This window comes from Saccostrea echinata, unplaced genomic scaffold, assembly GCF_033153115.1.
Source record: "Saccostrea echinata isolate AGI-Se365-2 ecotype Australia unplaced genomic scaffold, CSIRO_AGI_Sech_v1 ptg000028l, whole genome shotgun sequence".
In the NCBI taxonomy this organism is placed as follows: domain Eukaryota; kingdom Metazoa; phylum Mollusca; class Bivalvia; order Ostreida; family Ostreidae; genus Saccostrea; species Saccostrea echinata.
In genome coordinates, this window is record NW_026889777.1 from 15,881,115 (window position 1) to 15,894,559 (window position 13,445).

Here is a 13,445-nt window from a genome sequence, read left to right on the forward strand (position 1 = left end):
TTTTTTTATTGACGACGTTTAATATTTTCATTCATGCATGTATGTCGACTCAATGTACCCCATGCAGTGAACTCGAGATAAACGATACAAAATTGTCTTTTACATCTGATTCTTGTTTTACTGAATATAGACTGTGATAGCAAAGTAATTAACAACTAAATGATATAAAAAAACGGATTGAACTGAGCTTTTCCATCGTCAACTCCCCCATATTTAATTATGTAGTAAACAGTGGTAAATACTAGCTAGAAATAATCAGCAATATTATACTTTCATGTAAATTACTAGGATTTGATTTGTTTAAAAAAACTGTTTCCTTCTGAATGACGAAACCACGCCCTCCAGCACTTAGCAACAGTCGACATTGCTTGACGACGGCCGGGTGATATATATTTAAAAAAAAAAGACTACGCGGAATCTACGCTTGCGCGCTTCACCTTTATTTGTATAAAACATTCAGTATAATATAATAAATACTGCATATCTTTGAGGGTAACATTGAAAATTTCACCACAAGAAAGCCTCGGTTGACAATGGTTTTCTTGAGGTGAAAATTTCAATGTTACCCTCCACTACATGTACATGCAGTATTTATATAATATATATGTACCTTATATCACCTGCATACATTGTTTATATTTCCCAACTAATTTGGTATGCGAAAACATTTCAGGTCCGAGGCAAGCTATACACATATAAATTTGGCCTTCAACCGTCCCGGGCGTTTTGCTAATTACGTACATATACCTGTATACTGGGTGTATATAAGGACCTTGTTTACAAATACAACCTTTCGTTGCACATGGTCTTGAGACAAACTGCCGCAAAAACTATGCGTGGGGGCTTACAACGAGCACTGTTTTGTGTTTTCTTTTATTTCGACTATACAGTGATACATTTATATCGAAACACGTATGAATAAAATTGATTTTTAATTGATAAATATTTAACGTCGTCGACATACGAAAATTCAAATGTTGAATATTGAAGGCCACAGCAACAGCTGAGCAAGGGACTTAGTTTGTGAAAAAGAATTAAATCTGCTTCATATTAATTAAGAATAAAAGAAGCAGGTCTGCTACATGTATAAGGACACAATATACGTACCCATGAGAATTCAGATTGATGGAAGACCTTGTTTTTCAACGTACGACCACATAAATTATTGTCAACGAGGAACTAGGCCTATAGCATCTTATTAATATCAACTTCAGAGTTTAGTTTTTAGTAAATTTTTAGATGCTCCATGAAATGAATTAATTAATTTAAGTTATTACAGTAAGTTCTGTTACATATACTTCATAATAGAAATGGTGTGAACTAGTAAATAGAAGTGATGTGAGACTAAAACTAGCTAGCACTCCGTGATCATGGTGATGCAATATGGGCATACCCACTCGGCACACCTCGGCAGATTACAGCCTGCGAGGGTTTTATCGCGCCATTCCTTCGCCGTTCAGCAGCTAACAGAGTGCACATCATTTGACTTAATTTGTTAATCAGTGTTAATTACATTCACAAACTGGTAAGTGCACAGAGTGAATTTTATATTATTAGAGAAATGCATTTTGGTTATAAAGTACTAACTAGCAATTATGTACTTTTGACTTGGCGCGTAAATTCTAGATTTAGCATTTTCCGAGTATACAAATCGCGAAAGTGGAAATTTCATGCTTTTGATAAAAAAAAAATCGGGCTTTTTCATGAAGTAAAACGCAACGACTGAAATATTCATTATTCAAATTGAAACTTACATTCTCTCATGTATTTTCTCACTGTTTATAATTTAAAAACATTGAGGTGAAGGTCGTCTATTTCAAATTTGGGATCGAATAAAGAAAAACCAACAAAACGAAATCGCGACCGAACGTGCGACCCTGCCTGTTACTTCAAAATTATCCAAATATCTTTCGTAGATCACCTAAAAATAATTTTATCCTCCTTTGGTGGCCAATAAAATAAAATTCAAGTAATCAGTTTATAAGTAGGTCTATATTAACGTTATAAATAATTACAATCAGTCTGATCTAGACTAGATGGAATTGTTGCGTCATTACCCTGGCGTGTTCTATCTTGATAGAGCATGGTTTTTAGAGCACAGTTAGTCATGGTGTATCAAAAATAAAAACATAATGGTTATCAAAGGAAAAACACCGCAGCGATGATACAAAAAACATAGAGTACTTTTATCTCGTGCATCTTTAGATATCAGACTCGGGGGACAAGCCCCCCCCCCCCGTCTGATATCTGATATTTAGTTGTTACACTCGTGAAAAGGTACTCTACTAGTATTTATTACTAATATACAGATTAGGCATATGCGTTGGAACCGGAAGGGGGGGGGGTTTAGGGGATTTAGTCCATCTACTTTTTTTTGGCAAAGATCTAATATAGGCATTGAAAATTGGATCTTAGTCATCAAAGGGTTTTTTTTTTTGGCCCCCCCCTACTTTCAATTAGCGCCCCCTTTCAATTTCCTTCCGACGCGGATGTTAGGGACAGCTCCGCTGGAGCTGCTGATACACGGCAGCTATCGTGTAGCTGCCACTATCACCTGACGAATGGTTGGTGAAAGACCCCCCCCCCCCCTTTTATTTTAGCAAATATACACAGAATTCTTGTAAAAACACAGGGTGCCCCGCTTCGAGGGAGATTTTCAACGTGAATACAGCATAACCAATAAAATTTATGCAAGAGGCAGTTCATGGAGATGTTGCTTTACAAGTCTCTTACGTTTACACCCAGTCAAAATTATTTATTTATCCCAAATTCACGTTTATTTAAATCCAATTTCCGTTCACTGGCAGCCAAACAGGAGGTTTTGATTGTCGGTGTGGAAAATATCCAAGGAGTTCCGATCAGGTATCTCTTGATCTTTCATTACGCTAAATAAAGACCTCCTAATTGGCAGCCAGTGGCAGAAGGTCTGGTAAATAATCCCGAATTTAGGACAAATAAAACAAGCCCAGGGGCTGACAAATAGAATTTTTAGGTACTTGTCCAAGGGCAAGTGTATGGTGAAAATTCACTTGCCCTACCTGAATTTTTGCTTGCCCAGTCATAAACTAATATACTGTATTTATATATATTTCAAAAAATAGCAAGAAAAATACTGAGTAGAACATGCAATCCTCTGTGCCCAAAATTAAATCTATGACTTAAATATTTATTTTATTTTTTAAAAGTCACTTGCCAACGGGCAAGTGGTTGATAAAATTTCACTTGCCCTCTCCTAAAATTCACTAGCCCCGGGCGTCGGGCAATGGGATTTGTCAGCCCCTGAAGTCTGGATGTGACTATAAGGGGCTTGTAAAACATCTCCCTGAACTACATCTTGCATCGAAAAAAGGCCATATAGATTTAAAAAATCAGTATCTTGCTCTTTTCAGATCATATATTTGAGTATTAAATAGAAAATGTTCGTCAGGAAAATATTAGACTTAACTTACCAAAACGAACCCGTAATATCCATTGAGTTCTTTACTGTATATACAGGGTTATTTTTGCCCCATCTTATTTTTGCCCTTTCACACCTGGAAATAATTTTGCCTCGTTTTGAATTCGCCCATTCACAGTTCTGTGAAAGAGAAAATGCCATGTTCTTCGAAATCGTCCCGTTTTAAATTCGCCCAATTGCGACGAGGGCGAAAGGGGCAAAAATTTCCTGTATACAGTATTTTCCATAGCCTAGTACAGTTTATAGGGGATATTAATTAAGTGGAAAACTGTTATTAAAAAATAAAGAAAAACAGGCCAGTCGTGTTTTTAGATACTTTGAACTGAGTATACTTTTATGATATGATCATTTTCATGGATCAAAAATCATATACAAAGAATCTGGGGGGATAAGACGAGCCATGTGCCCATGCCCATTTTTCGGCTATGCAAGAACATTTATTGGAAAAAATCTCTCAATTGTTCGAATTTACTTAAGCATTTTAATGTTTACCATAGTTTTCAAAATGATATTTATATTCTAAACAAGCTAAACAGTTGACTTTTATTTACTGTCACAAATGTCTAACATGGGTAAGGACTTCTATTAATTAATCTGCATATTGAGTGTTTACACTTATTGTGGAGATATTATAAAAATGTTTACATCGTATATAATGATAATGGTGATCTAGAAGCGCTTTTATTTAAAATAAATAAAACGGGAATGAAAGTATTCAAATATCTATTATAATTTTTATCCGGCATTTTAAATAATTTACTGCAAATAAGTTCATTACTACATGTATATATTTTTATTTCCAGTGAAAAATATGTTATTCCTATAGACATTTTTTATAAAGTAAAACAAAATTAAAACCAAAAAAATCAAAAAAAAAAAAAAAAAAAAAAAAAAAAAAATCAGAGCATGACTCGAACATTTTCCTCAATAAACGGCCCTTTAAAGAGCTCGTCGCTAACCACTAGACCACGGAGTCACACTAACATTTCCATTTAAATAGCATACAGTTCTCTATATTTAGCAAGCGTTTTTGGACTTAGAATTTTTTAAGACCACGGTGAAAATTTAAGTAAGTTAACTTAATTTTTTATGTAGAGTGGGTCTTCATACCAAATTTTTGCAAGTGTAAAAAGCAACATCTTTCCATTGCCTTTCATTAATCGTTCTCAAAAAAATGGTACGATGACCCACTCTATTTAAAAAATGTAGTTATATCATCCAATTTATGTCAGTTTCTGTGAAAATTGAGCGTGATGCCATTTTGTTGTGTTAATCAGAATCATTTTCGCTGTTACAGTATTCAGGTTTTGTCAAATTTATATGCAAATGGTAATAAGCATTACATTAATTCAACAAAAAGTGAAATTTTTGTAAAATGAATTTATTGATTTTTTATCGATCGTTATGTAGGCATATGGCTCGGCTTATCCCCCCAGTTTCTTTAAGCCGTTTGCGACTTCAGTCTCAAACATGTTGATTGGTGTTTTGGATAAATTAAGAAACGTGTGAAATCATTGTCACGTCATTTTGAATGGCATTGTTGGAACTTATTAAAAGTATTGTTTTATATATGGTATCAACCACAAAGCTACAAGGAAATGCAGGAATTATATATTTTAAAACGAATTTAAAAGCTACCGAAGCTATACTGTATATTACCGGGGCGGGGACAGTGTGGTCTTTATAACCTGCGAATAAGCATGTATTGAACTCTTCAAACCCAGCATTTTGGTGTTAAAGTGAAGTATAAAATACAGATTATACGGTATATACTCATTTTTCAACTCTATCAGATGGCGCTTTACAACTAGAATTGAATTTTAATAAATGTATATGTAAACATAGTTATTTGTAAAAGTTTCGATGTTCATGGTATTAAATTTTAACGTCATGTCAAGGTCAAGTATTAGGCATATTAAAAATGTCAAATTTCGGTTCTTTTTTTTTTTAGCCAAGATGCCTGCAGAGATTTCTGATCTACCCAATGAAGTTTTGCTGCTGATTTTCTCTTACTTGTCATTTTACGACATTGTGCACTCCATTAGGGTGGTATGCTCTCGCTGGCGTGATTTGGGAAAAAAGAAATGTCTATGGAACAGAATAGGAGTCATGAAATGGATGAAAGAAGCTTTAAACCATGATGACTTCTTGCACAGAGCCAGAGTAATAGGAAGAAACCTTGATACTTTGTCATTTTCAACAATTCAGGAAGAAGAACAGTTTAACTGGACACTTGTAACAGACATGGAACATTTTTATTCAATTAAGTATGGTAGATCACACGAAGTTGAAAATGAAAATGATGTTGAGGATGAAGTTGAAGATGATGATTCAAAGCGATTTAATGGCCTGCTTTTGTTCTTAAGAGAAGACTTAAGGTGCCCCAATGTAAAAGCAATTCATGCCGTTGAATCAGACATTTCTTTGTGTAACTTCCTTCAACTTCTAGAAAAATATTCTCAAGTAAAGGAAGTTGTGATTGACCAGAACGCCTGCTTTGATTTACAAAATCCTGAGAAATATATGCCTGCCTTGCAAAATTTGGTAAAGCTCAACAATCTGACAGTAAAGTGTGATGAAAGAGATGACACTCAAATTGAGGAAGAGGGAATATGGAGAAGCCAGATTTGGAATACTGAGTTAGAGAAACTGGTGAGGGCACATCCAGATCTAACTTACTTGGATGTTTCCTTACCTGGAAGTTGTGAACATTTAATTGAGACAATTATGAAAAATTGTCAAAAGTTAAAGACATTAAAAATGACTGGGGATAAGAGGCAAGAATTAGATTTGAACATAATGCCAAATGCAGCATTGCCATTGGTCGAAGAACTGAGTCTTTATGACTTTAACTTGGAGCCACACGATTTTAAATCCATATTAACTGTTGCATGTGCGGGTAAGAAGTTGCAAAAGCTAAATCTTATCGATTGCTATGATATAACAGAGGACATCTACCAGATTGTTAGTGAGAATTGCCCACTTCTGCGAAGATTCGTTGGAAAAGAAGACGAGCATTATGTAAAAGTTAAAAATAGAATCTATTTATTGCAACGTACCATGGAATACACATTTATAAATGATAATGCTCTCACCTATCTGTCAGCTTGCAAATATATCCAGGAATTAAGTATTGCAGACTCGAGTGGAAAAGCGGTTACAGATGAGGGTATCCGGACTCTGGCACGCGGATGTACCCAGTTGAAAAATTTAAACCTAGAAGATTGTGACCTGGGCGTAATGGAAGTGGCTCGTTATTGTCGTGAGCTACGCGTTGTTAATCTTAATAAGTGTCTCCACACAACTGGATTTGGCTTTAGTTGTCTAGTTATTAATTGTCAAGGTCTTCAACACGTTGAAATGTCTGGATGTAACTCTTTCAAGAAAGTCATTTTGAGCAAAGAACAAAGATTTCCAGCAATCCCACTTGCATCGCTAAATCAGAGTATACATGTTGAAACAAAACCTGCTGAAATTCAATGTAACTGTTCCACATTTTCAGAGTCTTCAAGGATTTGTCCAAAGATAATTCGCAGCCAACGAGAAATCAAAGCCCTATATGGGATTACAGAGGACAACATCCCCCAAACCAGTATACAGAACAATGAAGACGAGTCTGCTGCTTTGGTCTGTTCTCCACCCAAACCATTTCGAGTTTCGTCCGATCACTCCTGGATTCAGATGCTGGACCTGTCCTATTGTAAAAGTGTCTGTGACTCCGATATCATAGAAATTTGCAAGTATTGTCCAGAAATAAGAAGTCTCATTGTGGCATCCAACGAAAACTTAACAGACACAAGCATTCTTGCTGTTTCTAGATATTTAACATTATTGACAACATTGGAAATACAGGGGATAGGTAGATTGACAAATGATTCTTTGACTGCTCTTGCAAAGAGTGATTTGGTTAATTTATCTTTACAAGCATGTCCGAGAATGACGATTAATGGTTTAGAAAAAATTTTGACGACAAACAAAACTCTAAAGAAAATGCAAATTTGTCAAAATGAAGAGGTTGATGCTGTGGCATTCAGGAGCAACAATATCAAAAAACTACTTGTGCGAATTAGTACTGACAATGTTGTGTTTGAAATGACGAACAATATGTATACCGATTGGTTTAATATTGAAGCAAGGCGTAAATCCTGAAGGAATGAATGTTTTAAAAGTATTATGAAGTATGTAATGTTCCAACCCCAATATGAACAATGGACCAGTTTTCATATAGTTTATGTACACTATACCTGTATGAGTAAAATATAGGTTTATAAGTAAGCAATGTTCTTTTCTCAGAACGGTTGTTGGAAAAGAAGACAAACATTTTGTTAATGTTAAAAATATAATCCAATCCATGTATCGAAACAGAGCATTCACATTTATAAGTGACAATACTCTCATCTATCTGTCAACTTGAGTGCATACCCAGGAATTAAGTATTGCAGACTCAAGTAGTAGAGAAACTTCAGGTGAAGGTATTAGGACTCTAGCACAAATGAACTATCAAGCTCTTCAACAGATTCAAATATTTTTGTCACTCCAGAAATTCCAGTTTCATTGCTTGGACAAAGTACATTTCCAGAAACAAAACTGATGAAATTCGATGTGTTTGACCAATTTCTCTGAGGAAAGGATTTGATGAAAGATTATTTACAACCAACAACTAATATAAACTTCGAGTTCGACAAAGGACAAAGTAAACCAAGCCAGTATAGAGATCGAAGAAAACGACTTTGATGCATTAGTTTCTACTTCATTCAAGCCATTTCGAGGTTCGTCCAATCCTTTCTGGATTCAGAAGCTAAATCTGTTGTAATGAGAGACTATATATAGTAAATATGTCTGTTACTCCGATATATATATATATATTAAAAAAAAAGAGAGATGCAGGTATTTTCTGGAAATAAATTATTATGGCATTTTACTGCAAGATGACAGAAGAGAGCATTCTAGCTTTGCGTTACTGAAGGAATTGGATTTGAAAGACATCGATCAACCGTCAAATAATTCTTGGCTACTCTAACTAAAAGACATTTGGTTAATTTGTCTATAAAACGTATCCAAAAATAACAATTACTGATTTAATATTTTTGACCACAAATCTCTATTGGAAATGACAATTTATTAAAGCGAAGATGGAGTGTTGTGGCATTTATAAGCTACATTAAAAAGCTTGATGCTTAAGCAAATTATCAGTGATGACAATATATCGTATTTGTAATACAGGAGATATAAATACTAAATGGATAACCTGTCATACATGATGGAATAAGGTCCTATATGTTGATGGATGAACACATGTTATTGCCATATCATAGACGATAAACTCTGAATATCGGTGCATTTTTGGATATCGATACAGAGGTACACCGATATGAGCAAAATCAAACGAGTGGATACAAACATCTAATGAGTAAGGTGGGGAAGAACATGTTGCATTACTATATGAATTTGATTTTCTTCAAGGCAATGATCTCATGTGATAATCAAGCAAAACATCATGGGGATAATGGATTTAAACGTCTATATGCAAACTAAAAATATCACAAAGTGTTAAATAAGAAAGCAAATATGTCGATTATGTCCAGGACATTTTGAACAATGGGAACCGATTATTATGTGGGAAGACAGGGATCCCTGCAAATCGCATTGCCTTTTTAATTAAAAAAGGTCACAGTGCTTTAACATTGGAGTTTTATTCACAGCCTTTCAATTGAATAATGTACAATTATCGTGAGAAATCAATCCATCTCAGTTGATGCAGCTTAGGACTCAGTTGGTTTTCAATTCAAAAGTAAAGATTTGATTAGCATCTTTCTGTTTTGCTGGTATTCATTTTAAAGATCCTTAAATACACGTATCTTTAAAATAAACAAGTTAGGGGTCCCCACACCCATTGCACTTGAGGGTTTACAATGAAACTAATTCAATCTTCAAAAATCTTCCCTTACTTCTGAAAAAACAAAGCAAATTTACACATGATTGGATATAGAATGCATTTGGCTGTCCAAAGCAATTGTTTTCCCTAACCTTTGTTTACTTAGTCATGAGCCCTGGTCCAGCGTGGCGCTCAGTTGATCATAATTTTGAAATGCTTTGTATATTGATGGAAAAAGTTCCTGGGTACCTTGGTATATTTTACGATAACAGAATGTTTTATAGACAAACTAAAACATAATTATGTATGTATTATACATTTTTAATAATTCATATTCTTATTTTAAAAAAAAGTACATAATTAGGCCTATAAGAAACAAAATTTATCTCCTTTGCTTGAACGTTGATATTGGACAATACATACTTAAGTTCAACTTAATGTAAGTATTAATGCTACCTCTGGTTGCATTAAATATTAATGTAATTGATTCAACCGAAAATCAAGCAACACTACTGAATCAGCATGGAAAAACCTCAAACTAGCATTTCAATACTATGTGTTATCGTATTTATGTTGTAATATTATTTTCATGTAAATTAGTTGAATCTGATTCGTCGAGGAACATTTGTTAAAAATCCCTATTACCCTCTGAATAATGAAGCCACGCCCTCCAGCGTAGCAACAGTCAACATTGCTTGACGACGGGTAATATTCCAAAAAAACAATATTGACTGCGCAGAATTTATTCGCGATATGTTTTTGTATAAAACAGTAATCAGTACAATATATACTAAATATTGCATCGCTGCGCCTCGATTGACAATGGTTTTCTTGGGGTGAAAATTTTCAATGTATAACAATGTATAACGTATAATATAACATTTATTTATATGTATCATGCTGTCGTCATATCTTGAGTAGCAAAGAAATATTCTAAAATGTATTACCTCCATTGAACTTAAGTTTGTATTGATCGCTGTAACAGTAATTTGCACAACTACCTATAAAACAGATGTCGCTCACCCTAACACCGCCTTATTTCTGTCCTTTATGGTCTGTAAATGCATTTGATTTATTATTTGTTTATTGTGTCTGCCACAAAGGTATGAAAAATATAATGCTCTAAAATAAAAATCTCAATTAGAATATTAAAATCATTGTGCTATTTTTCGTTTGTGTAAATGTTTTTGGTCGTACATGATCACTCACCGACATGAAAAAAAAAATAGCAAGAATCCAATAAATTCTTTGGTCTTGCCTTTTTTTTTTTTTTTTTTTTTTTTTTTTTTTTTTGGTTATGTCTATCAGACTTTCTTCTTCTAGGACACTCACTTTTTTTGTGATCGATCTATTTTTGACTGGCTAAGTACATCAGAATTTAGGAAATACTGACAAACAAAAAGGAGCCATCTGGCTTTTCGTTTATTCTGATTCCTTAATTAGGGATGGGGAATTCAAATCATAAGGTATTTGTTCACAAGTCTATATACTCTATAATTAAGTCGATATTGTAAGATGATAAAAATTAAAATTTCTTAAAAAAGAAAATAACAGACTTTGTAATGCTTTCATATGAAATTTAAAAACAATCACCATTCTTGGAGAACGAACGTTTGCTTACTAAATTGAATTATTTCTGTATATTTTTTGTACTACGATTTATTTAAAAACGAATAAGGAAAACTTGGGAAATATACTATTTAACTTCAGTGTATATGTAGAACATTACAAGTTTTATTGCCAAAGATATAATTATTTTTTATGTAACATAATGAATTTGCAAACTTTAAACAAGCCTACTAATATACTAGTATTTTTCCAATGAAAACTCTTATATACAGTTCAGACAACTTTCTAACCTAACATGCTTTTGCGAATTAATTAAATGCAAATTTTTAAAGTTAATATATTTGTATTAAACAAAGGTACAAACAAAAGATTGGAGGAATTTGCAACTTTATCATAGTTTTACATTCATGATTGAATTTTCTTACTTAGTGTTATGTTGCCCCGCCCCCTTTTGCACGAATAATAGCCTTAATATCACTAGCTTTGCTGTGAATGAATTTAAGTTTCACAGAGCTATTTTGGATTACTATTAAGTATCTTCCATATGTCTTTTTAAGCAATTGACATGTTTCAACTAAAATTTCTTTATACCTCCTTAAATTTTACCTTAAATGTTTTAGAGTGAGTTTTAATGGGGACTGTGACGGTACATATTGTCGTTTTGTTCATATTGTCGTTTTGTACATATTGTCGTTGGCGACAATATGCACCTACCCTCACTGCACATATTGTCGTCCATCGGTACAAAATGTCGCCGACTGAAAAGTTACATATGCACATATTGTCGCTGGCGACATTATGTGCCTCACCCTCACTGTACATATTGTCACCCAACAGATATTGTTGTTTAAAGATGTCTTTTGTTGTTTTTTGGTGGTTTTGTGAATGTAATTGGTGTGAGAATTACACTGACGTGTCTCGTATGCTATTTCATGCAGCTTGATTGTGACGGTACATTTTGTCGTCCTGTTCATATTGTCGCCGGCGATAATGTATACTTTCCCTCACTGCGTCGTCCATCAGTGTTATTGTATATGTTAAGTGAATTATTTACTTATGAAATTTTACCTTGACCAAGTATATATACAAGTTAAACAAACAATTTACCTAAGCAAATAAAAAAAAAAATTCAAACCACCAGCGAGGGGGGGGGGGTGCTACATCTGTCTTTCGTGTTTGAGAAGGTTTTAAAATATTTTCTGTATATATTCCTATGTAAAACTTTATTCACCCATTATGACCCCATATTACACCTGGGGTCATGACTTGAACAAAATTGATTTTGTTTTTGTTTGTTTGTTTGTTGTTACAATGCCCCTCTCGAGAATTTTTCATTCATATTGAGAAGTCACCACTTACTGGTGGAGGGCTGGAAATTTAGACCTATACTTGGCACTCAGGATCATTGAGCAGTGAGGGATCTTTTTTGAGCTAGCACCTGAAAATTGAACGTACGCTATGAAGCACAAGTATCATCTCTTCTGACCCAGTAGTTCTTGAAAAAAGAAGATTTTGAAAGATTTTTTTCTAAATATTCTATGAAAATCTTAGATCATCTATTGTAGACACACCTATCCCCCGAGGGACATGATCTGAATAAAACTGAATCTACACTCTTTAATGTAGCTTTCACACAAGTTTCAACTTTTCTGACACAGTGGTTGTTGAGAAGATTTTTAGAAGTCACTAAATTTTCACTTATTCTTAACTGCTTCCCTTGAAAGAGGGCATGGCCCTTCATTTGAATAAACTTGAATCCTCTTTATCCACGGATGCAAGTGTGGCAAGTTTGGTTGAAATTGACCCAGTAGTTCCTGAGAAGAAGCTGAAATTATGAATAGTTTACAGACAGACGGACAGTCAGACAAAATGCGATCAGTAAAGCTCTCTTGAACTTCCAGTTCAGGTGATCTAAAAATGTTATTTTTTGCGTTATTCTTATATTATTAACAATAAATAATATTTATAATATTATATCGGCACATGATCGTATATAAGAATAACACAAAAAATAATTTCCAAATAATCATTACTACTGAACAAAAAAAATACCTGTTTTCAATCTCCAAGTATATATTACAAGAAAAAAAAGAACAGCTGATTTATCAGATATCTCAAGAATTACGGTATCTTGATATGTCATAGTGATGTACATCAATCCTGGACACAATTTTCTGACCAGAAAGTTTTTTCCCTACAGTATTTCGAGTAATGCTGTCTGTCTCCCTCCGTGCAAGTATGTGTTTGTCAATCTCTCTTTCTATTCGTCAAAACAATATATCGACGACAATATATGCCGACCTTGACTGTACCTATTGTCGCCGACGTCAATATGTGCTGGTGCTTGACTGTACATTTTGTAGTCCATTATGCAGGAAGAAAATAAAGCTCGTCTCGGTACATAATTGTCGCCGGCGTCAATATGTACCGATGGACGACAATATGTGCAGTGAGGGTAGGTCCATATTGTCGCCGACGACAATATGTACAAAACGACAATATTGCCAAAGATATAATTATGTAATATGTACGGTCACAGGGACT

General features: G+C 34.1%; 1 protein-coding gene across 1 annotated transcript; it reads left to right on the forward strand.

Moving 5' to 3' along the window:
* Nucleotides 1–1,435: 1,435 nt before the first annotated feature.
* Nucleotides 1,436–7,606, forward strand: LOC133193567 (uncharacterized). The gene is made up of 2 exons (XM_061329528.1): nt 1,436–1,525; nt 5,409–7,606. The coding sequence occupies exon 2, from the start codon at nt 5,414–5,416 to the stop codon at nt 7,604–7,606; it is 2,193 nt and encodes a 730-aa protein (XP_061185512.1). The 5' UTR covers nt 1,436–1,525; nt 5,409–5,413.
* Nucleotides 7,607–13,445: the final 5,839 nt, after the last annotated feature.